At 47.8% G+C, this 24,297-nt stretch overlaps 1 protein-coding gene across 6 annotated transcripts; it reads left to right on the top strand.

Annotated features, from left to right (window-relative positions):
- Nucleotides 1–1,740: 1,740 nt before the first annotated feature.
- On the top strand, nucleotides 1,741–8,415 carry CCDC9 (coiled-coil domain containing 9). Of its 6 annotated transcripts, none has more exons than XM_088150972.1 (13): nucleotides 1,741–1,920; nucleotides 2,014–2,118; nucleotides 2,201–2,356; nucleotides 2,440–2,661; nucleotides 2,737–2,820; nucleotides 2,914–3,093; nucleotides 3,305–3,495; nucleotides 3,668–3,714; nucleotides 3,889–4,012; nucleotides 4,157–4,298; nucleotides 4,738–5,122; nucleotides 5,244–5,407; nucleotides 7,904–8,415. In XM_088150972.1, the coding sequence occupies exons 1-12, from the start codon at nucleotides 1,918–1,920 to the stop codon at nucleotides 5,387–5,389; spliced, it is 1,785 nt and encodes a 594-aa protein (XP_088007098.1). In that variant the 5' UTR covers nucleotides 1,741–1,917; the 3' UTR covers nucleotides 5,390–5,407; nucleotides 7,904–8,415. The 6 variants fall into 6 exon arrangements, with proteins under 6 accessions (XP_088007098.1, XP_088007099.1, XP_088007100.1 ...); XM_088150973.1 differs by having other exon boundaries at nucleotides 2,917–3,093; XM_088150974.1 differs by having other exon boundaries at nucleotides 2,917–3,093; nucleotides 4,157–4,250.
- Nucleotides 8,416–24,297: the final 15,882 nt, after the last annotated feature.

The following is a 24,297-nucleotide window of genomic DNA, read 5'->3' on the forward strand; positions in this document are numbered from 1 at the left end:
TTTTATTTTGTGAGCTGCCCAGAGTCACCCGTTGGGGGAGATGGGTGGCATACAAATTTAAAAATAAATAAATAAATAAATACGTAAATTAGTGCAACTGCATGTGGAATGTTGTGTGCAGTTCTGGTTGCCACACCTCAAAAAGGAAATAGTGGAGTTAGAGAAGGTTCAGAGGAGGGCAACTAAGATGATCAAGGGGCTGGAGCAGCTTCCCTATGAGGGCTTTTTAGTCTAGAAAGGAGGTGAATGAGAAGGGACACAATGTAGATGTACGAAGGTATGCATGATGTAGGTAAAGCATACAAGGATAAGCTATTTTCACCTTCCCAAAATACTAGAGCCAGAGGTTACCCAATGAAATTGAATCCTGGAAGAATCGGGATGGAAAAAAGGATTTTTTTTTAAAACACCGCATAATTAAACCTTGGAATTCACTACCACGAGATGTGGTGCTGGCTTCAAAAAAGGAGCCTCTGAAGCCATCTCCTGGGCTTTGCTGTGCAGCTGGTTAGCCACTGTGAGGACAGACTGCTGGACCAGATGGCCGGAGACACGGCTTCTGTTCCAACCTCAACAGGCTTGAGCACTGAGCTAAATCCAACAGGATGATCAACAATAATACATGTAGGGTCTTGTATCAGAAAGATCAAGTGTGTAGGTTCAGCATGAGGGAGACCTGCTTGGTGGGTGAGAAGAACCTGGCAGTATTAATGGGCCGCCAGTGAATAGCAGGAAGCGGTGTGATGCAGCAGCCAGTAAGTCTAATGCAGTATTTCTCAACCTTGGCAGCTTGAAGATGCATGGAATTCAACTCCCAGAATTCCCCAGCCAGCATGCTGAGGAAGTCCACATGTTGCAAGCTGCCAAGGTTGAGAACCACTGGTCTAATGCAATTCTGAATGGCACTATCTCTGAACATGGGAGGAGGTAATGCCGTGGTACTCCGCCTCAACAACACGCTGGATGTTCTGTGTCAAGTTCTGGGCGCCGTACCCCGAGACGGGGAGAAGGCGGAGGGGGTTCAGGGGACCGTACGATACGGGGCCTGCAGCGCTGACTCTCGGAGGAGCAGCTCAGGGGGTGGCATGCTCTGCTTGCACAACGGAAGGCCGGGGGGAGCGGCCAGGGTGCGCCCCTTTCTCTGACGTTCTCGGGCGTTGTCCGCCGACGCCGCCCGTCCAGGGAACCGGAGCCTCCGGGGACGCCGCGTCCCGCCCACGGGAAAGCCCTTCTCCGCTGCCGCGACGGCCCCTTCGCCCCTCGGGCTGGGGGGCGCCTCCTCGTCCAGCTGGCCTGCCGCGCCTGCCATCTTCTACCGCTTTCAGTGCAACGTCTTCGCCGGACGGGCGCAACCGCCCGCCTGATCCGCCGGGATTACTGCCCTTCAGGAGTGGGGCGCCTCGGGTCAGCTCTGGCCGCGAGAGCCAAGCGGGCCGGGCCGGGCCGGGCCGGGCCGGGCCGGGCCGGGCCGGGCCACCCTCCCCGGCAGAAGCCGGCTACTGGGACGGCTGCCGCAAGGCGGGGTAGCTCTGGCCCTCTTCTGGGTCCGGGCAGGCTCAGGCCTTGCACCGGGGCCACCGTCGGCCCTCGCGCCCCCAGCAGCCCCTCGGCTCCGTGCCGGCAGACCGGCCGGCCGATGCGACCGCGCTCGACCGTGGCTGGCAGGTGCGGGGGGCGCCTAGGTCGGGCGGCCCCTTCCCGACGGGACGGGGCAGCGCGCCCCCTGCCGTACGCCCGAGGGTGGCGCTTCGCCAGGGCCGATCTGCCCGCAGAACCCCCTTCGAGACGGCGGCGCCGCGCCCTCCGCCCACGGGGCGGCGCCAAGACCTCCCCTTCCGGGAGGAAGCGGAAGTAGAAGCGGGTCCGCGGCGGGCGGGGCGCGTTGGGTGCCCGGGGGCCTCGGCTCCGGCGCGAACGATGGTAGGCGGGGGCAGTCCCGGCGCGGGGGGGGGGCTGCCCGGCCGCTCCCGGGGCGGCGGCGGCTTCTCTTCTGCTCTTCTCCTTCCCGCGCAGTCCGCCTCGCTGGACCTGAAGTCGAGGGAGGAGAAGGACGCGGAGCTGGACAAGCGCATCGAGGCCCTGCGGCGCAAGAACCAGGCGCTCATCAAGCGCTACCAGGTGGGCGCGGGGCAGGGGGCGGCCGCTGCGGCCCGGCCGGCCCGGCGCGGCCCGGCTCAGCGTCCCTCTGCTCTTCGCGCAGGAGATCGAGGAGGACCGCCGGAAGGCCGAGCGGGAGGGCGTCGCGGTGACCGGAGCGCGGAGGAGCCGCCCCGCGGAGGCCCCCGCGCAGCCCGAGCGGCGGCGAGCGGAGCCGGAGGCCGCCAGGCCCGCGGGGGAGGCCCCGCCGGCGCCCGAGGTGAGTCTGGGCGGGAGGCGGGGGCGCGAGGGCCCGCCTCGAGCGCTCGCCTGGGCCTCACCGCTCCCGCTTCTCTCCGCCAGGAAAAGCGGGCGCTCGGCCGCGAGAGGAAGCCCGCCGCCGCCGCCAGGGGGTCTCGAGGCGGCCCCCCCCCCGGAGGTCGCCCCTTGCGCGCGGACGCCGGCTGGGAAGGGTCGGGCGCGGATGGCTCGGGCGGCGGGCCGCGAGGCCGAGGCGGGCGCGGGCGGCGGCCCCGGGGCCGAGGTGGCCCGGCCGGAGACCCGGGCCACGACAGACGCTCCCAGGTAAGGCGACGGGAGGCCGGGCGGCGGCCCGCCGGCGGCGGAGGGGCGCTGGCAGGGCCTCCTTTCCCCCCGCAGGAGTGGGAGGAGCGGCGCCGGAGGAACATCGAGAAGATGAACGAGGAGATGGAGAAGATCGCCGAGTACGAGCGCGGCCAGCGCGTGAGTGTGGCCGGAGGGCTAGGGCTGGGGCCGGGGCCGGGCGCCCCCCTGCCCCGCCCCGCCTTGGCTCAGGCCCGCTGCCTCTCCTCCCAGCAGGACGGGCTCCAGGAGAAGAACCCCGTCCGCAACTTTCTGGATGACCCACGGCGCAGTGGCCCCTTCTCTGAGACGAACCGGCGGGAGGGCAGCCGGCGCCACATCCGCAACTGGGGGGGCGCCGACTTTGACAAAGTCAAGACGGGCCTGGAGCAGGGCAAAGAGCAGTCCTCTCTGGTATGCGGCTTCCAGATTTGGGAATGGGAGCCTGCGCGTCTCGGGGGGTCGTTTGGGTCGCTGATCCTCCTGTCTGGGTGTAGTGTTGAGACAGCTCCCCCTCCCCCCGGCTCAGCTGTTTTCCAACAGGATGTCCCTTTGCTGGGCCCCAGATAGGCCCAGTGGGTAGGAGGGCCCTGATCTTGGCCATTCACCTGCCTTTTCCTACCAGGGCCGGGGCGGTGGGCACCGCAGGGGCCTCACGGCCTTGGATATGACGCTTTCCATGACTGGCCGAGAACGGGCTGAGTATACTCGCTGGAAGCAGGAACGGGACCAGATTGACCGGGAGCGCTTGGCCCGACACCGCCAGCCCACGGGGGAGTGGCGCCGAGAATGGGACGCTGAGAAGATGGACCCTGCGTAAGTCCCCGGTTGCGTGGGACAGCTGCTGGTCTTTCTTTGGGGCAGGGTGGGGGGGGTGGCGGGCTCTCTGGATTTGCGGTTCTGGGGACCGGGAGGGGGTCTTCGGAGCAGTTCAGCTGCATGGGCAGGAGGGTTTTTCTCATGGCTTGCCTCTCCCTCTCCTTGGCAGGCTGAAAGAGGGCAGCGAGCCTGGAGGCTCATCTGGTGACAAGCAGGGTAAGCAGGGAGGTGTCCCGGGGGTGCTTCCTCTTCACCAGGGACGGGAGGTGGCATTGGGCAGCGAGCAGGCAGTTGATGAGAAGACTTGGGGCAGCTTGGCGCCACCTCTCTTTGGGCCACAGGGCCCCACTTGAGAGCCTCTGCCTTCCTTTGGTTTCCTTCGTGTTGCAGAGCGCTCTAAGCGCCCACCCAAGCTGCCCACTTTTGGGGAGTTCCTGATTGGGCAGCCTGGGGACCGGCACTGGAAGATCCGAGGCCATGGTCGCCCACGAGGGAGTCCTTCCAAGCCCTACAGGTGAACAGGGGCTGGGATACCAGAGATGCTGTAGGGTGGTAATCTTGGAGACGTTGGGGAGCTTCAGCAGCAGCATCTTTCTCTTCTTCAGGGCTTGGCATGCCCTGCCACAAGTCTCTGCTCAGCTTTGGCTTCTCTCTGCAGCATGCACGACGATCGGTGGGAAAAGGAGGAGCCAGGCCAGACGCTTCCTGCATCTGCGGGGGAGGATAAGGCAGATGTTGCTCCTGTGCTGCAGGTGGTGTCAGGTTCAGCCCAAAGAATTCCAAGAGACAATGCAAATACAGTTCTGTTGCATTTATTAGCTACAACCTTCAGACAGAAAATCTCCCCAGACTGAACCCTAGTTCCCAAGCCAGCCAGCCACAGCACCGTGAATTCCTTAGGGAGGTGCCAGCCTCATCTTGAACTTCCCACGCTTCTGTTGGGGGCTAAGAACATGCTTATCTCCCTGAGCCTGGCCTTCATAAGTCCATTCTATCACAGGTGGGGGAGGGCTGGGTGTGGGCCCAGCAGCAAGTGTTTTTCTTTCTCACCCCTCCACAGACCAATCTGGGATACCCATGGGGGCCTCTAAGGAGTGGTTGAAGTGGGGTGGCTTCTTCCCAAGTTAGCAGTGGTCCTCGAAAGGTACAAGATTGAGTTAAAGGTACCTTGGAGCTTTCCTCTTTCTCTTACACCTTCTCTCCTGTGGCCTTTTTCTCTTCCACTCTGGGATCCCCCAGGCAGAGCCACAAATAGCAGCGGAGACAGAGGAGGAAGAGGATGAGTGGGAGGATGTCAGCGGGGAGGAGGAAGAAGAAGAAGAGGAAGAAGCCGAAGCTGAAGCCAACAGCAGCCAGGATTCTTCCTTAGAGGAGGACAGGCCTCATCCCTCCTGCTCTCCTGTACCCCCAAGGCAGCCCGGGCAGCTATCTGCAGTTCTGCCTGCTTTACCTCAGGAGACTCCAGCCATGGAGGGGGCACCCTTGACCCCCCTTGGGCCAGCAGAGGGATACCAGCCTGTGTCCGACTGGGGTGAAGAGATGGAGATGCACTCCCCTCGGGCCAGCAATAGCAACCAAAACCCCTTGGCTGTACCCATGGAGGAATTATCTGCTGGGACTGCTGGTAAAGGACAAATGTGGGCAGCAAGAAGTTATTCTGAATGTGGGTGGCTCCTGAGGCAACCCCGGGGGGGGCGGGGAGGAGGGCATATCTCAGTGCTGTTTTTGTTCTTCCCTTCCTGCAGGAGTGGATCCCCCCGTGCTGCTGGCAATGCAGGGATCCCTTCCTGTGGATCCCCCAGCAGAAGGAGCAGCTTCTGCACCCAAAGCCCCGGAGGCAGAGATAAAAATGGATTCAGAAGTGCCTAAGCCTAAAGAGGTGGTTGGCTGAGTAAGGCAGAAGAAAAGGGTGAGTAGACTTCCTTCCCCCACATCATGTGGTCCCTTAGGGATCAGTTCTGGCCCAGGAGCTCACTGGAGCTGGAGATCACCGACTTTCCATCTCCTCCAAACTGGTTCGCCCGCTCCTGTGCTCCTGGCCCTGCCCAGGGAGGGAGCTCTACCCCACCACCTTTGGGTCGCTGCTTCTCTCCTCTGGGAAACGGGTCTTCTCCAGCTGCCTGCTGCTTCTCGTCCAGGCTGTTGTCTGCCTGCTTCCACCATCGTTAAATTTCTGTCTTGTGGTTCGGACATCTTGTCCTCGGAAGAGGATGTGAGTTCTCTGCAGGAACGTCTCTCCTCCGGGGGAGGGGTGCTGGGTGAGAAGCCTGGAGGAGGAGGGCAGGCTTGAGGAACAGATCGTGCTGTTGTTTGATAGCCTGTTTTGCTCTTCAGTTTCCCTGTTCTGATTTTTTCCCTGCTCTTTCTAATGGGTTTGAGACTTGCTTGATCTCGGGGTTTGTGGAGTGAAGTAGCTTAGCTAAAATAGGATGAAAGAAGCCAGGAGTAAGAGTCCTTCTCCTCTTCCACCTAGAGCTTTCTGCTGTTCTTGACGTTCTATGAACCGTGGAATAAAATGCTTTTGGTGTGGAGGGGGTCAGGCATTGAGTGTCCCTTTCTAGAAAACAGAAACCTCCCCCACCTCAGCCAGAGTGTCTGGTTTGGAGAGTTTAACGGCTTTCTCCAGGCTGGTGCTCTCTGGAGGAGCTTCCTCTCCAGCCAGCGTAGCTCTTCCATGGGATCTGAGGGTGGCAGGAGCTGCAGCACTAGGGTTGGAAAGCTGTCTCAGGAACGCTGGTGCCTGCCAGCATTTGTAAGCAAAGGATGCCTGTTGCTTTATTTCAAGGTTTCTAACCCCTTTACTCCTAGAAAAACAGGTGGGGCTGACTGCATAGGGCTTGTATGTATCCCTTTTTGTGGAAAGGGAGTGTTGGGCAAGCATCACCCGTCCCGGTCATCAGAGGAGATGCTGAGAGTTCAGCAAGTAGGAAGTTGCTGGGCGGGGCGGGGAACGCTACTGCCACCCCGGCCTTTTAGCTCACTGTGATAGAGCTTCTCATAGTTACTTCTTGCAGGAAATGGATCCTAACCCTGCACTGGATTTTGGCTTCAGAGTTTTGGCGGAATTATTTTAAATGCAACAAAGTGTGTGACGCCTGCCTTGGAGTTGAGGCAAATGCCTTGCCTGCTGAGTCCACCGTAGCTCAGTGGTGGAAGAGCCCCTGCGCAAAGCCCTTCAGCCCGCCTCTGGTTTGGGAAGAGGCTCAAGCCACAGCAGGGCTGCCTCAAGGGAGCTCTCCTGCCTCCTTAAGCCCTGGAAGGAGAGTGTGCCTGTCCTGTTCCAGTAGCTGCTCCTACGGCTGCTCTCTAGAATTCCTTGGGCTCCTTTGTGGCTGTGTGGTTATTTGTGGAGAGAGTCTGTTTCGGCCTGCCAGAGGCGGCCAAGCCTTGTTTTGCCCTGCGCAGACTCTGAGGGGAGGCAGCCACTGGCAGCATTGCAGCTGGTCCACACTGAACTCTGTGAAGGGGCGAGGAAGGCAAAAGGACCAGCCGGCAGGTCAAGTGGGCCAGTTCCTCATGAGCAGCTGTAAAAGGGGTGGTGCCGGCAGAGGACGCAGTTGGTCCTGCAGGAGAGCTTGTTCGTGCTTCCTTTAATCCGGGAAGGAGGGGGGGGCGAATGGATGGGTGGCCAGGCAACCCCCTTTCTTCACCTGGTACTGCAAAAATCTTTGGCTCACTAGAGCCAAACATTTGCGCTGCAAAATATTCCCATTAAAGCATTACTGTCATCATCGATGTGTAAGTTGCTTAATTTAATAGTTTGCTCAGTCATCAGTCATGCATTATCTTATGTGATTGTGACATTTAAAGTTATTGATGTGTCAGTGTCCAAAAATCAAAATAAGTAAGAGCTGTACTTGGTATTTTAGCTCAAAGTTTAAAATACATGCGCAACATTTTATTATTATTTTGGAGCATTTTTCCTGCTCTTCAGCCAGAAAAGACACCAGAATAATAAATAGTTAATAGTGCAATTTTTGCCCACAAACTTGCAGTCTGAGAATTGGAAAGAAGAAAATGAGTAAATGACCATTTCAATTCAAAAAAGGAGGGTCTCTCCAAAGTGTTAGAATTAGGTTGGGTTCAGAGACCCTGATTAACTAGGCTGGCTTGAAACTTAGCAGCCCACTTGCAGCATGTGCTCAGCTTGCTTAGTTTTAAGCTTTGTGACTTGGCCTGTCGTGCCACAACAATTAGCTTGATTGGTTTATGGCTCTGTAGTGTGCAGATACCAAAGGCTGGTTAATCCAGTCACCAGCTGAAGAGTGCTGTGTGAACACAGCCTTCTTGGGGCACCTGTCCTGGCTGGGCCTCAGAGAGCCTCAAGGTCCCTTTTCTTTGCACATGCAGCCTCCTTCCACTTGCCGTTTCTTGTATGGTGACTTTTTCTGTCGTGCCCCACCAGGAGCGGCTGGAGATTGACGGACCTGAGGCTGTACCCTGATGGTTCTTTTCCAGAATGCAGCTGGCAGCCTGCTGAGAACCGAGCCGGGCCACCTTCTTCCTTGGAGCTGCTGGACACAGCTGTGACACACACATGCATTCTGTGTGTTTCTGCCACTCTTGAACAGTCTCCCGTTTGGCCATGTCAGCCTCCTGCCGCCCGCTCTCCTGTCACTTTTAGTGCTCTTAACGCATAAATCATGGACAGGTGGGGCCTGCAGTCCTCCTCAGATGGAAAGGTGTTGTCTCTCTCCAGCCCAGTCCTTGTGGTCTATTACCTGTGGGTCTGGGTGGAGTGATCTCGGCCCTAGGGGACAGGACGAGGGGCCTTCCTGTCACGGGGTTAAGAGTTTGGCTCCTCCATATCATGTACGAAGCAAATAATTTCTTGACAATAAAGCTTGCACGTGTCTTGCCTCCCTACCCGCCCCAGGGTCCTCTCTGAAGCGCAGGTGGGGAGGAAGACGGACCTTGTGGATGTGTCTGAGGAAACAGGGTGGCTGCCTGTTCACGTCGTTCTTTTAGATACATGCAGAGAATTTTTACTGCAGTGGAAGAGTATAAAAGCTTTAATAATTTATTGGGAGGGAGGAATTCTCAGTCTGCCCTGTGCTGGAAAAACTAGGCACCCCCTGCCAAAGGCTCTGCTACAGATCTGACCAGCAGCAGGGAGCCAAGGAGATGCTTCTGGAAAGCCTCAACTGAGGAAATTGCCCTCCCTGATTATTTTGCCCCTGCAGTTGGCATCCAGAAGTCCATGGTTGGGTCTGAAGCTTGACTATCCTGGTTCTCCACAATCTCTTTTGATACCATCAATCATGGTGTCAGGGGAAAAACCTCATTAAACATGGGAGACAGACACACCAGAACATAAGTCACTTCAAAATTCTAAAAGCTTTATTAAATGTTAGTTCAATAAGCAAGTAAAATTCAACCACAATGGTAAAATTTTGCCACGATGATTTGAAATGATTCCTAAATACTAACGGGGCTAAACCTATAGGAGACAGTAGCAACTTTAGCCAGAAGGTAAGAAGAAGAAAACATGCTCTGGCATCCAATGAAACTATACCTAATTCTATCCTTAAGATGGCATTTTTGACACTTTTTGGTACCATCAAAATGACTCTCATAAACTTATTTTGAATAGTTTCAATTTTATTGAGGTTTGTAAGGGAGCAAATCTGAGAGCCATAGAGGAGCTGGGGTATTACTTTAGCTTGGAAGACCTTGCATGCTGCAGGGATATAATGGGCTCCTTTTGAGTGGTAGAATCTTATAATTGCTGATGAAGTGTGCTGTGCCACACTTGCTCGATAAAGGAAATGTGTATTCCAGAGTAGAGAAGCATGGAATTGCACTCCAAGGTATTTATAGGTGTGCACCTGTTCAATTGTGGTCCCATTTATTTGCCATTTATGGCTTTTAAGATAATATCGGGCAAAAACTAAAACTTTAGTTTACTGATAATTTATTGAAAGTTCTTGATCTGTGCAGAATAAAGCTAGTGCCCTAAGTGCTCTTCTCATTCCCACTTGTGTGGTAGACGTAATGACTACATCATCGGCATATAGTAGTGCTGGAATTGCACGGTCAGCCAAAATAGGTGGGTGATGGGCTGCAGCAGCAAGTGCTTGAATCATTGGATGTAGATACAGACTGAAAAGTAATGGAGCTAATATGCAACCTTGTCTTACACCTCTGTAAGTTCGGACTGCTCTAGATAAGTGTCCCCAAGGGGTGCATCTAATTTTCAGGGAGGTATTTGAGTAAAGCGACTGAATAAGGACTAGGAGCCTTTTGTCAATCGTATGTCTCAGCCTGTCCCACAGTCTCTCCCTTGGTATTAGATCAAAAGCTGACTTAAAGTCAACAAAAGTTGCAAAAAGAGAACCACGAGGGAGAGTAGAATATTTTTCTGCTAAATGGTGAAGAACTAAACAATGATCTAGTGTTGAACGTTCCTCTCTAAACCCAGCCTGTTCTTCAGCAATAATATTTTCATTTTGTACCCAATCCAATAACTTTAAATGTAGAAATCTGGCATAGAGTTTATTTATTGTATTTAGTAAACTGATAGGCCTATAATTTGTAGGGTCAAGTCTATTTCCTTTATTTTTGTATATCGGTACTACAATAGCCTGATTCCAATCAGCTGGAAATTGTCCTGTATTGTTAATACTTGTTATGTGTAAATAAGGTAGCCAAAACTGGGGCCCACCAATCTTTATTTTCCTTTATTAATTCTGGGGGGATAAAGTCACCACCAGATGCTTTACCTGGTTTTAGTTGGGCAATAAGATCTTTAACCTCAGCTATGGATACCGGCGGCCAATCTGGGAGGTCATTACAAGGGGGAATCACATCTGAAATTTCAACAGATTTCCTTTTAAATATATTATTAAAATGATCCTCCCATTGATCTGCAGGTATTTGTGTAATAAAGCCAAAACGTCTATCCATAAGAAACTGATTTATTAAATGCCAGAACCAAGTGGAATTCTTGAGCTTTGCTGCTAAGATTAAGTTATTCCAATTCTCTCATAGCCTGCCATTTCTTTGTCTTCAGAAGGTCTTTACATTTTTTTTTTTTTGAGTCTTAAGTAACTGTCAGGATCTACGCAAACCAGAACCTTCAATTAATTTTACTTTGCTTTTATTGCTAACCATACTTTTGCTTTTATTGCTAACCATAGATCAATAGTGAAATACTGGGAATGTTATTCTAACCGTTTGCTTGACCTGCCATAAAAAGGGGGGGAAGAGGAGGCCAGGTGCCGTTATCTCTATCTTGAACCAGACACCCAAGGCCAGGAGGTGTGAGAACCGGGGCAAGGCACGAAGAGCCGCAAGCGGGAATAGAAACCTAGAAGGTTTCTATCAATTCCAAATGCTACAAAATTAGCTAAACTGTTCATTGCACATGTCTACCGCCTCCATGGCACCCCCAAGAGGGTGATTTCAGATCGTGGGCCACAGTTCACCTCCAAATTTTGGAGGGATTTTCTTACATTACTTGGATCTACTCAAGCTTTGAGTTCCAGTTTTCATCCGGAAACGGACGGATCTACAGAGAAAATTAACTCCTTATTGGAACAATATTTAAGATGCTTCACTAATCATCAACAGGATGATTGGTCTGAACTCCTTCCTTTCGCTGAAGTAGCTTATAACAACACAGTGCATCAAAGCACTGGATTTACACCATACAAAATAGCCTCTGGCCAAGACTTCCCGCCTTTTCCAGAATTACCACTTAAAAACCTCCCTGAACTTTCAACAGACCAATGGATAAATAACATTACAAGTCTGTGGCCACTAATTGGGAAATCTCTAGAAAAAGCAAAAAGCCAGCATAAAAAATTCGCTGATAGAAAACGCACTGCAAACCCCCCTTGGAAGGTAGGCGACCTAGTCTGGCTTTCTACAAGAAATTTAAAATCTTCCCAGCCATCTAAAAGACTTGCTCCAAAATATGTGGGACCTTTCCCAATTGAGAAAGTTATAAACACTGTGGCATTTAAATTATCATTGCCAAAACATTATAGAAACATTCATCCTGTTTTCCATGCAAATTTACTAAAAGCATTCAAGCAATCTGAAACTTGGCATCCAGAAACAACTCCACCAACACCCATCATGATTGAGGGACAAAGTCACTTCGAAGTAAAAGACATCTTGGACTCTAGAAAACATAAAGGCAAGCTCCAGTACTTGATTCAATGGAAACATTTCCCCAAAACCCATCACGAATGGGTAGACAGTATTAATGTTAAAGCTCCTAAACTACTTGCTCGCTTTCACTCAAAATACCCTGACAAGCCTAAGTAACCATGTTAATGATCATTGTAATATTTCTATCTTCTTTTTCAGATTTTCTTCCGAATGTAGGAACATTCGTTCTGTTGGAGGGCGGCATGTCAGGATCTACGCAAACCAGAACCTTCAATTAATTTTATTTTGCTTTTATTGCTAACCATACTTTTGCTTTTATTGCTAACCATAGATCAATAGTGAAATACTGGGAATGTTATTCTAACCGTTTGCTTGACCTGCCATAAAAAGGGGGGGAAGAGGAGGCCAGGTGCCGTTATCTCTATCTTGAACCAGACATCCAAGGCCAGGAGGTGTGAGAACCGGGGCAAGGCACGAAGAGCTGCAAGCGGGAATAGAAACCTAGAAGGGGGGGAAGTTGGGCTTAAAAGGACAAGGCTTTGCTATGTAGAATTAGACTCAACAAACTGATGCTGTATGCTTCTCCTGAATAAAGAAATCTCTGATGGAACTTTTAGTCTCCAGAGGATTTACTGAATTTTGGGATTGAGTGTGCAGACTCTGACAGTAACTTTAGAGCAACTGAAGAATTTTCCTGGCGAAAGGAGTTTATTGCATTTAAGAGAGCCTTTTTAGCTTTAACTCATCATACCAAGATTTAGATCTTTTATGTGCATAAACATACTTTGGTGTTGTACGTCTTGTCAGGGGGGCCTGAAGGTTAACAATAATTGATTGATACAATGATATTACTTGTTCATATGAATCAGATGAACAAATTTGGGTTTGTATCTGACAGAGGGGCCCTGAGGTCAGAATTAGGGTTTTAGGGTTTTAGCCTAATTTTAGGTTTTAGAATTAGGGTTTTAGCCTAATTTTAGCTAAATCTTGAGACCATTTATTTTGTACTTGTCCCTTCACTGTGATGTCAATGGGGCAGTGGGCCACTTGTAATGGTTCAAGGTTTGTTTTAGAATCAAAAAAGCAGATTAATGGAAAGTGGTCACTATCAGGGCGAGTTCCAATATAAAAATAAAATATATGGCATATAGAGTTCCAGGAGATCATAATATAGTCTACCACACTGGCCCCATTTGGGCGCCAGAATGTAAACTCTCCTTTGAGGTCACCCCTGACAGTCCCATTTAGTATAACTAAATCTAAACTATCCACCAATTGAGCCAAACGAAATCCTGCAACATTACATTTTTGATCTTTAGATTGCCTGGCTAGTAAATATCCTTCGTCAGTTTTAGGGGGCACTTGCCAATTAAAATGATTTTGTAAAGAGACATCAGATTGGCCCATGCGTGCGTTGAAATCGCCAGCTATTAATATGATGGAATCTGGGTATTGACATGATAGCAAATTTATGTAAGTATCAAACTGATCCCACAGATTATTTATTTCCCTGTGCCCACAAACTGGGGGCAAATATACATTGACAAGTAATACAGAATAGACTTTAAGTAGGAGGGTCAGAGCCATATTTGAACAAGACTCCAGCATAAGTACTGGAACATTGAGCTTAACAGAAATCATAGTACTCAGGCCGCCTGATGGTCTACCCTTTTTGGTACTGGGAATTGCATTTAAAGTGAAGGAAAGGTATACAGGTATTAATAGATCCTCCCTACCCCATGTTTCTTGAAACAAAAGGATATCAAAAGAAGAAATATATTCCATAAATGAAACATCTAACATCTTTGCTTTCCAGCCTGCAACATTCCAGGAGAGGATAGAAATGCCCTCTTCTATAGGGTAGAGTCATTTAGAGTTTGAGGATACTATCAGTGAGTTAGCCGTACATGCAGAGTTTTCCTTCTGGAATGGGTCCAAAGTTGAAGTTTCCTCTAGCGGTGCCTGGTGTAGCACCACCTGAGTTTGGGGGACAGCTTCCAGTTGGGTGATTTTAGGACTTCCAGTAATAAAATCCAAGTCTAAATTTTGGGGAAGAGAACTAGTAGGTTTCAAAGGATGTGATAAAAAGCTATCATGTGGAGAAGGTCTAAGATCCAGAGAGCATTGTTCAGCATCCGGCTGTGATATGGGAGGCACTTTCTCCTCGGTAGTTAGCAAGGGCTGGTGCAAGCTTCCCATTCCTTCCATGGAGGCTGGGAGAATTATTATTTGGGTGGCAATTTCCATCCATTTCATTGTCCATCGAAAAGTGGCAGTTTGTATCAGTATTTGAAGACACAAGATCAATAAGGTTCTGCTGTAGCAATGGTGAGCAGTAAAGTTTCCTTGAGGTTTTCTAGCTTATGTATTATGTTATCTTGTTCCTTCCTGGGCAGACCTCCAAAAGCCTTAATAAGATCACCTTCATCTGAGTCCAGCATATCTTCATTTTGTGAGAATGACTGACTCCCACTGCCTTGCTTTTTCAAGGTCATATGTGGGAAGGAGGGCTTGGTGGCCTCCGTTACAATTGTGGAGTGAGTATGCAGTCAAGATTAATCATGACCAGATAAAGAGTTAATTTTAACATCGCGAAAAACTCTGGTAGGAAACATTTGAAATGTTGCTAAATATGGTCTCATCTTTAATAGCATTAATGGAATGGTAGTCTGGTTAAAGGATAGCAAAATCCGTTTTCGGTTTTGAACAGTGGGAAGCCATTCGACGGCATGTAGGTCTATCTGACTGTAGTGACAATGCAGAAGTTGACCTAAAGAAGTTTTAATTGCTCTCCTAGAGTCCCAGCATCCAATATTGAGACTGTTCAGAGAGATACAGAGAACAACCTGCTGTGTCTGAAGTAAGCGGTTTTGCTTGTGAGGGTTCTCTTCTTTTGTATGCAGAGAGGCATTGGTCTGTATAGGACTACCCCTCTTTACCTTATCAGTGAGTAAGGATTTACTAGTAGAGTCATTTAATTGTTGCATACTTTTGTCAGCTTTTTTAACTTTACTGTCTCGCCCTTTATGAGAGCGCATGTCAGAGATGTCTTGCTTTATCGGAGTTTCTGCATTAGTTTTAATGGATGTGGCAGGTCCAGCTGCATTCTTATAAACAAAAGTCTCAAAGTCTTTTTTCAGCAGATCTAAATAATTTTTTATAGTTGACAATTGGTCAAATAGCGAAATAGCAGTTTGAGCTATAAGAAGACAGTGCCTTGCCATCTACTCTGTTGTATTTTCCCAGGGGAGCCTCTCCAAGTTTGGATTTTGCATCTTATTTTTAAACTTATTTTTATTTCCCTTAGAGTTATTAGGAGAACTAGCAAGTTGTACTGAAGACATACAGTCAGAGACCGAAAGGGAGTCCAGGTTTTCATTTAGCTCTTCCCTGACAGATAATGAAAGCTCTAACAGCTGTTGTTTTTCTAGTTCTGTTTGTAAGTCCCATTCAAGTGATTCAAGGCCTGCAAATTTGTTGGAAGAGGAGGGAAGATTTGCTTTACTTACAGTTTCGTTTCATGTGAAAAGTTCTTCTATCTTTGGTTGTTTAGCTGATTTTGAGGAGGAGCAAGAACCCGGGCTAATTCCATGTCTCTTCTTCCTTTTTCCCATGTTGGGCAGTCAGCTCAGACACTTTTACTCCACAATTGTCTCGTTGTAGAAAATTGTAAATATATTTAAAATAATGTAATAATAAAAATCTAATTTAAAATCTACATTAGCCTAATATACTTATTTGACTGAAGCTATCTAAAAGGAGAAAAAAATGTAAAATAGACTGTTTAAAATAGTATAAAATTAAAAGGCAGGAGCATAGAAAAACGTGTGTTGCTGGGCTGGTGAGTCGGATTTGCAACTGAATCATAACGTCCTTGGTGCTAATTTTACCACACTTCCCTGTTCCACTGCTCTTGTCACACTCCTTCTATCAGCACTCTATTTTCTGGCTTCCTGTCCATGACTGAAAACTTTAGTCCACATAGCAATTTTATTTATTGCTCTGTAATTTTATGTATTTATTTTATTTATTGCTCCTTTTCCCCTCACAATCCCCACTTTTTGTCCTAAGGACAATACAATACTGAATCAATCTATGCAGAGCCATGTAGCGACACTCCAGTTTAAGACTGGGAGAGGATTCTACATATTTAGAATCTAACACCTGTGATATAAGACCAAAAGGGGAAAGAACTACTTAAGTTGTTATAGCATGTGCTGCAATTGTTAATATGATATTGGGCACTGTCAAACAGCAATTAATTTGGGGAAGCATAAAGCGGGTCATCTTCAGGAGGGTCCTCAGTGGGTTCTACAATGGCAGGCAATCTCCTCATAGAAGCATAGATTGCATCAAGCTCATCTGGCCGAGTGTGCCAAGAAAAAGTTGTCCAGAAGGGCACATGAGATAACTTGGAGACCACATCAGGTACAGTATAGGAGCATAGACAAAAACAGGAGGTATAGAAGGAATTCCAGAGGTCAGAACACTGGGCATAGATACACTATGGGACCATAAACTGCTGGCTGTTTGCATCATTATGGGAACATTTGTTGCCACCTTGACTGGTAGTAAACATTTACAAATCATTAAAAAGACAAGGTACAACAGAAGATAATACAAAATATCATGAGAAGGAACATCATAAGGCAGTTTCAGCCTTTCCTGGTGGTAAAACAGCAAGATGTAAAACATGTTACAGATGCAGACAAGTACCAACAATCATTTTGAGCACAGTAATACAACTATTAACCATACTGCAGGCATCAAACCTGATGTAATAGGTTTCCTTTATACGTTTTTGGGCCTCCATTATAACAGTCAATTAAAATACTGAAAGTCAATCAGCAGAAATGGGCTGTCCTTGCAGGATCGTTGTAACAGAAGCTGCAGGACGATGGCTGGCTCTAGGGCGAAGGTTATAAGTGGGCAGATGTTGGCCACAGTCAAGGGGAGCAGAGGTTACTAGCACTTACTTCCCATCAGATGAGGCTTCTGCAGCTGTTTCCTCAACAATTGTAGAAAGAGACTTTTATCCTTCTTTGCCAACTTCCTTTGTGGGCTTTTCAGTTTCCTTTGTAGGCTTCTTAGTCTCCTTGTCTGGGGTCGTACTTTCTTACAGTGCAAGGCGTGCACCCAGGATTCTAGATCTTGACACTTCACAGCAGTGTTTGTAGTCAGCAAGATCTGGAACGGTCCCTTCCAACAAGGAGCTAAGCAATTTTTTCCTTTAAATACTTTTATCAAAATCCAATCCCCCACGTCCAAGGAATAACACAGATGCAAAGGTTCTTTAGGCAAGGCAGCTGCAACTCGTGAATGGCAGTTCCTGAGGGTAAGAATAAGATCTTGACAGAATCCAACATATGAATGTTTTGTAAATGAAGAGAAGAAGGTGGGGGGGGAATTTCATGTGACGACAGTCCAGCTTGATTAGATGGAGTGGCTCTTATAGACATGACAGCGAACAGTAGACAATCGGGCCATTTGAAGTTGGTTTCATTGCAAAGCTTAGCAATTTTATTTTTTAAGGTGGAGTTAAAACGTTCCACTTTTTCTGATGCTTTTGGGTGGTAAGCAATTGAACGTTGGAAAGTTCCTCAGGTACAGACGGCTGGGGGGGGGGGGCAAGCAGCCTTTTCCTTCAAACAGTCCAAACCCCCTTGGGACAAATTGGGCACATAAGTTGGTTAAGGTCAGCCCGATTAGGATTATAAGCCTCAATGATAGTTTCCAGTACTTCCTTAAAATTTGCTGGTTCATCTCAGATGTTAGGAAACGAGCTGGTTATGTTGCGAATTTCAGTCTGAGACCACAAAACATGAACATAAGTCACTTTAGGAACTAGCTGGCCGTTAACATTCTCTGAGGATCCAGGCATAGTCCTGAAGGGCATTATTTTGATACACAATTTTATATTCTATATATACACAATTTTATATATTTTATATATATATATATATATATATGCTTCACATAATGTATAACCATACCTGTAACAGTGCACTCTATTTTATTTCTAAAGGGTTAACTTGCTTTGTAAAGAGCACTGGTTTCTTCCCCCCTTATCTCTTTGCTGAATGCCCGATTGTCTTCGAATAAGCAATTAGCCAGTACAAGCTGTTTGTTGTACCAAGCTTTTTGCAACAGTTGTGGGGCCCTGCATTCTAGAGAAAGATAAGAAGAATCTGGTATGCCATTCCCTTGGTAACCAGAAGAAAAAGTTACATTTAAGTTTACCTTCCTAAGAACCACCTTTCACTTGCTCAGACCGTCCCAAAAATCCCTTGTATGGGTATGAGGGGATGTACTATCTGATTACAGATTTAAATGTCTATAAAGCCTCTGATGTTTGTTTTGTGAGGTGTGGTTCCATCAACATTCCTTTCTAATGGGTGTTGATTGGGGTCACCCAGCTGTGTCTTGATCAATATACATCTGTTATCTTAAAGAAGCCTCGTCTCAAGTCTCTTTATTTGGCTTTATTGAAACTTGGGAAATAAAAGGTGCCATACAGTCCTAAGGGGAAACTGCCCTATAGGTTGTTCAGAAAAGTCAAGAGCCTGGTTTATACGGGGAGGGAAAACCAAATCTGCCCCCTTGGGGGTAGAAGGAAAGGAACAGCACTATGAGTACGGAGAGCTACTTGATCCCGAGTTCGTAAATCAGAAAGAATAGGTGCCACGTTAGGAGAAAGTTGCTGGGTAGAATCAGGTGATGAAATCAAACCCATTTCAAGACCCAGAGTCTGACTAACTGTGTCTACTTCAGCTTTAAGAAATGACTGAGGGCTTATGAGCAAGCTATCTGCGGCTTGCAGGTTCTTTTGTACCTCCCGAATAAGCCAAAGGGAGTGAAGGGGGAAGGGGGAGCAACATATGGAGGAGGACGCAGCCAAGCAAAAGACACAACAGGACAAATAGACAGACTAGAAAGGAAATCTCCTAGTCAGGAATAAATGCTTGTGGTTACTTTATGTTTTTTTTTTTCCCAATTCCCTTTTTCTCAATCACTTCTTTGGGACCCCACTCTCGCTTCGCACCTTAGATGCGTCTCAAACATACACAATATTTAGAAAGGGAACGTTTAAATCCTTCAGTGTTTTGTTTCTCCTTTCTCTTGAAGCCCTCTCACTCACCAGCAATCCACACAGTGACTACAACAACAGCAATCACACCAACACTGGCAATCACAAAACCAACACATCCAAAAGAGGGACAGGCTCCACATTCATAAATTTTCAAACACACTCTCTTTCACTGAATCTCTGGAGGCATGAGAGTTCCATCAACTGCCCTTGCATTCCAGACACCTCTGGTCATTGACCACTGGCCTTGCAGGGGGATGGGTGCAGCTGCAATTGATTTCTCGTTCAGCCCTGGTCCACAGAGGGGATATATAAGGGAACTAACACACACACACCTTTTGTTTTTTTCCCTTGTTCCCAGGCGCAACCCCGGGTGTAGTGGAAACTAGCCCTTGCCAACAAGACAATCCTTATCTATGGAAAAGGGCCAGTCTCACTGTGCAAGCCAGCAATGGCAAGGGACACTGCACCTCAGCAAGCCTGCCGACCCTTATCTACGAGAAAGGTGGGGGACCCTTAGTAGTCAACAAACTGACCCAGCAGAGGCAGTGTTGTAAACTATTAAATGTATATGTAAAATCATTGGATAAAAAACAAACAGGCTAAACCAGCGACCACACAAAGAAAAACAAAAAGCAAAACAGCCGGAAAGGAAACAGACACGTAAGCAAAGGCAAGACAATCAGCAAGCAAGCATGTTTGCATAAAACAAATTCCAAAACTCAAAACAAAGGCAATGATATTCAATTCCAAACTGTCACTTCTTACTTCCTTTTTTTTTTCCTCTCTTTTTTTTCTTTTTCTTACAAAATACACCTCAGGGCGCGACCCTGGACCTCAACTCTTCCTCCGGGGCTGATCAGGCCCCTGACGCACTGGCACACCTCAGGGTCCCAGTCACGGAAACACCGGACTGTTTTGCCTTCGGGGCACAGCAATTCCACTCCTTATAAACTAAACTACCTGTTTAAAATTCCATAAAAACACAAAATTTTCCAACAGGACTTCCCAGGAAGGGAGTTCCCTCTTACCTTAGAGCTTCAAGCCTTAGAACTTTAAGCGACGGTGTGGGTGAACACAGGAAAGGAGCAGCTGATAGCCTGCCTTCCAGGCCTCTTTCGGCATGTCCCTTCCTGGCCAATGTACCAAAACTGTCAGGGGAAAAACCTCGTTAAACACGGGAGACAGATACACCAGAATATAAGTCACTTCAAAGTTCTAAAAGCTTTATTAAATGTTAGTTCAATAAGCAAGTAAAATTAAACCAATAGCATACAAGGTACTTTCTTAGATTCACATTGCAATGAGGACCAGCACGAGAAAGCGGTCAGGTAAGACAGCTTGGCCAAGTGGCCCCAACCCCCTTGTTGCAATTCTTTTTATCCTCAAAAATTGCAAACCACAAACATGACTCCCAGGATTTGCAACTGAATCATAATGTCCTTGGTGCTAATTTTACCACACTTCCGTTCCATTGCTCCTGTCACACTCCTTCTATCAGCACTCTATTTTCCGGCTTCCTGTCCATGACTGAAAACTTTAGTCCACGTAGCAGTTTTATTTATTGCTCTGTAATTTTATTTATTTTATTTATTGTTCTTTTTCCCCTCACAACGGTATCATTTGAGATCAGTTGTGGGGTCTAGGAATGGGAGGCCTGGTGTGGCAGTGTTTTCTTCCTTTCTCTGTGGCCAATTCATTTGTTGACAGGTGAGGAGAGATCCCGCCTGAAGCCCCTGGTTTGTTGGGGCTCAATGTTCTTGCCCCTCCATGTTCATAACAACATGAAATCGCTGGATGAGGTCATCCACCAACTCAGGGTCAGCTATTACCAATATACTACTCAGCTATGTACAGTATCTGCATGTCACATTGACCCCCAGGAACAGGCAACCTGGGTATCTTCATAACATGCTAGCTGCCATGCTGCCCAATTGGATTATGTGGGTTCCTTAACCTAGACTCCAGGCTGGCGTTGGAGTTTCCTTGCCTTTGGTATTGGGTTACTTCAGTCTCTTGACAGAGGTAGAGTAGCCATGTAGTTCCCATGTAAGCGGATGTAATTTGGACCTAATTTTTGCTTCAGGGCAGTTGCGCTGTGATCTGGCTATGGAGGGTATTACAACTAGCCCGTTTCCAGGTCTGGTTGAGATTGACTGCTACCTGAAGGTCTGCTTAGGATCTGTTCCTGGATGGTTTCCGGAAGCTTCTTGGGGAATTTCTGCCAACTGCTGGCTTGGCCTCTGACATCAAGAGGTGGCCTGCCTCTGCATCGTTCTGGCTGCAGCTTGGTTTTCTGAGATCTAGGAAACGAATGACAGATGCAACACCTAAAGCATTGGCGTGGGAGAACCTGAAGCAAATCTCAGCAGACGTAGATGTGATGATGATTAGAGAAATGCAGCGTTAGTGCTTTCCCCTCATTGTACTGGTGGCCTTGGTTAGAGTGGCAAACTCCTTTTCAGGTAGGCAAGAACAGGTAAACCTCCTAGGTGCTGGGACTGGTTTGTCCAGCACTTTGCAGATGGAGTTACTCTGATTCACCAAGGTTTTGACTCCTTACAAGCAGAATCTATGGTGTGACCTGGGCAGCAGTGTGCCATGTGATCTGGGACTCTTGAGCATCTGGACTCTAAGGAAGTGGAAATGGTGGTTTCTAGTGTGACCCCTGCTTGATCTGTGCCCTTCCTGGCTCTTCTGGGTGACAGGTGGGGGGTGATGAGCTGGTTTGGGGAGAGGGTTGTGCCTGCAGCCTTGAAGGAGTCTGGGACATGCTGCCTCCTTAAGACACCCTCTGTATCCAGCTGTGCACACTAACCACTCCCTGGTTTCTAAGTGTGGTAGGCTTCAATTGAAAAATGCCTTAAAAGGAAGTGGATTATCATTTTAGTAGCAATCTCGGCATGGAACAGAGACAGCTTTGGATGCTCTAGTTATATTTGTGGGACCTGGGTGGGAGTAGTATACCCCTTCTGGTCACATGAGGTCCTCACTTAACGACAGCAATGGGGACTGCCGGGATTGCCATCACTAAGCGATGTGGTCATGTGATGTGCTTTACGACCGCATCACTTAGTGGTGGAAATTCTGATCCCAATTGCCGTCATAACCCAAGGACTACCTGTATAGAAGTCTGACTTATAAATACAGGTAAAAAAGAAATAACTGTGATAAAAAACATTCCTCGCTGCATATAATACATGAGTGAGAATTGGAACAAGGAAGGGAACCACCAGATCAAATCAAATCAAAGCTTTATTACGGTCATAGACCACCATAAAGGGAACTGCTGCCTCATAGATTAAAGGCAGAAATAATCTTGTAAGCTTTCCCTCCCAGTGGCAAATTTTCACCCAAGTACCATAGAAGCAGAAAGACCATAAAAAGGAAGGAATAAAGTTTGACTGAAGAATTATATGGCTTTGAGTAAGCTGCTTGCACCTACCCTCTCTTATACTAATTACACTACTATTACTAGTAGTTTTATTTATTATAGTGTTATAACTAAGTTCAGTACAGATGCAGCAGCACATAATAAAACAAGGAGTCTCTAAAAAGTTAAGTGATATTTAAACTCTACATTCAAAGTAAGAGGCAAGCATTTATTTTAAAAGCAACTTTGCAAGGACCCATGAAAAAGGAACATTATTAATGCTTTTTTACGCCTTTAAATTATCTACAGTAGTTTCATGCTTAATCCTGGTGTGAGTCTATTCCAAAAAAAAGTGGAATCAGCTGAGGAAGAACGCTTCATCACGACGTGGCTAATCCAGTACACGGTGCCAGCAGTTCTGCCAAACGATCTGCATCTCCTGTGGAGTGGCATGTGGTATTGCCTGAGCATGCAGGAAGATGCTGCATTGTGGTGCTGGCACTGGTCAGTTTGAATGATGGTTTAGTGTGTTAGTATGGCTTACACCATTCACCTCACCACACACCCCACTGTGCGTGCTAGTAGACATTCCGGTCCAGCTAAGGAGGGTCTGTTGGAGCAGTTCCTTCAAGAGAGGTTCTGTGAACTTTGTGGATGGTGCACATGTCTGACACCTACTGTCATGCGCTTTCTACCATGGTCTTGTCTTGTAAGGCTTGGATGAATTGGGCCATACTGCCAACTCCCTAGGTGTCAGGATCTGTGCAAGCTAGAAATCAAAGCATAATTAAAATGTAGAATAGTGATGCATAGTTGACAAGGTTAAATGTTAGAATGGTTAATTGGAGGCCCGCTTGCTTGTTCCTGCCATAAAAGTCAGGAGAGAAGAGGGAGAAAAATATCCAAGCCGGGTGCAACTGTTATCTTGGTTAGAGGCGCCAACAAGGTCAAGCAATCGTGGGACTACGACAAAGGCGTGAAGAATTTCAAGCGGGAAAAGACAGCAGAAGGGGGGGGGGAAGAGGGGGTTAAAAGGAAAGCTTTTGGCTGGGAATAGTTAGACTCAACAATCTATAGATGCTGTATACTACTCTCAATAAAGAAATCTTTGATGGAACTAATGTAAGTCCAGAGGATTTACTGAACTTGGGAAATGAGTGTGCAGACTCTGATATTAGGAGTTCCTACTGGTTCCTCTCTGACCAGTGCACAATGGATTCAACCATCCTTCAATCTATGGAAGGCACCTCTTGCACATCTACAGAGGGACAAGACTTGATGCAAGTGATATCACAGTGTGCTTGAGTAGAGCAAGTTTGGGAACATCTTAGTTCAAAGATGTGCTTTGGCAGGGTGAGGCACCATACAGGGGTGTTATTGCCTGTATGTCAGAAGTTTATACTGCTTTTGCACCTTGAATCGTACATGGTCAGCAGGTAGCCTGCTGCCTGGTGCAACAGCCAAGGCTACAGCAATTCTGTACAGGTGGCATGGCACCCTTAAATTGTAGTGAAAGGTAGATGGGCTTACAGGATTCCTCTCTCTTTCCTAGTGATGCTTTGCACTCTTTGTGGAGTGCCACCTTTCCAGAGTTTCTCGTTTGTACCTATAGCATCGGTGGAAAAATACCTCCATGAACATTTCACCCCAACTATAGTCCATGCATTCTGAAGAGCCATAGGATATTCTCACTTGTTGCATTGTCTGCTGACACCCCCAGAATATGCACATCTCCAGCATTAGTTTGTCCAAGGAATTCATCCCCTGCTGCTAAACCCTATGGCATGTCTTTCCTGTGGTCCTCTGAAAGGAAGCTGGCAGAAAAATGACTTAGTGAGGATGGTGGCTGCAAGGAAAAGTACCCATTGGGGTGGAGTTTCAAATTAATAGAGGAGGTGCTCTTGAAGCTCTCCTCTTAGAATCCTACTGGAGGCCATATGCAACTTGGTTTCTGGCCACCCCTTGACACACTGTGTGGCTTTATACCATGCTTGCTGCACAGACACACTATTGTGGTTGCCTAGCAGTTCCCAAATTCACCAGGCCCATAGGGAGATGCCATAGAACTGACCCAAGGGTGGTTCCTCCATGCATCCTAGAATTCTGCATGCTATGCCTTGTGTTGGGATAAGAGGGAAAACACCACTTTGACATTGGACACACTACTCTGACTTTAGGCTGCCTTGGCAGCAGCCTGGTGAGGAGATGGAGGCTAGGTTGT

This window comes from Python bivittatus, unplaced genomic scaffold (genome assembly GCF_059951505.1).
Source record: "Python bivittatus isolate LINGU-HERP-01145 unplaced genomic scaffold, Pbiv_v1 ctg000620_np1212, whole genome shotgun sequence".
In the NCBI taxonomy this organism is placed as follows: Eukaryota; Metazoa; Chordata; class Lepidosauria; order Squamata; family Pythonidae; genus Python; species Python bivittatus.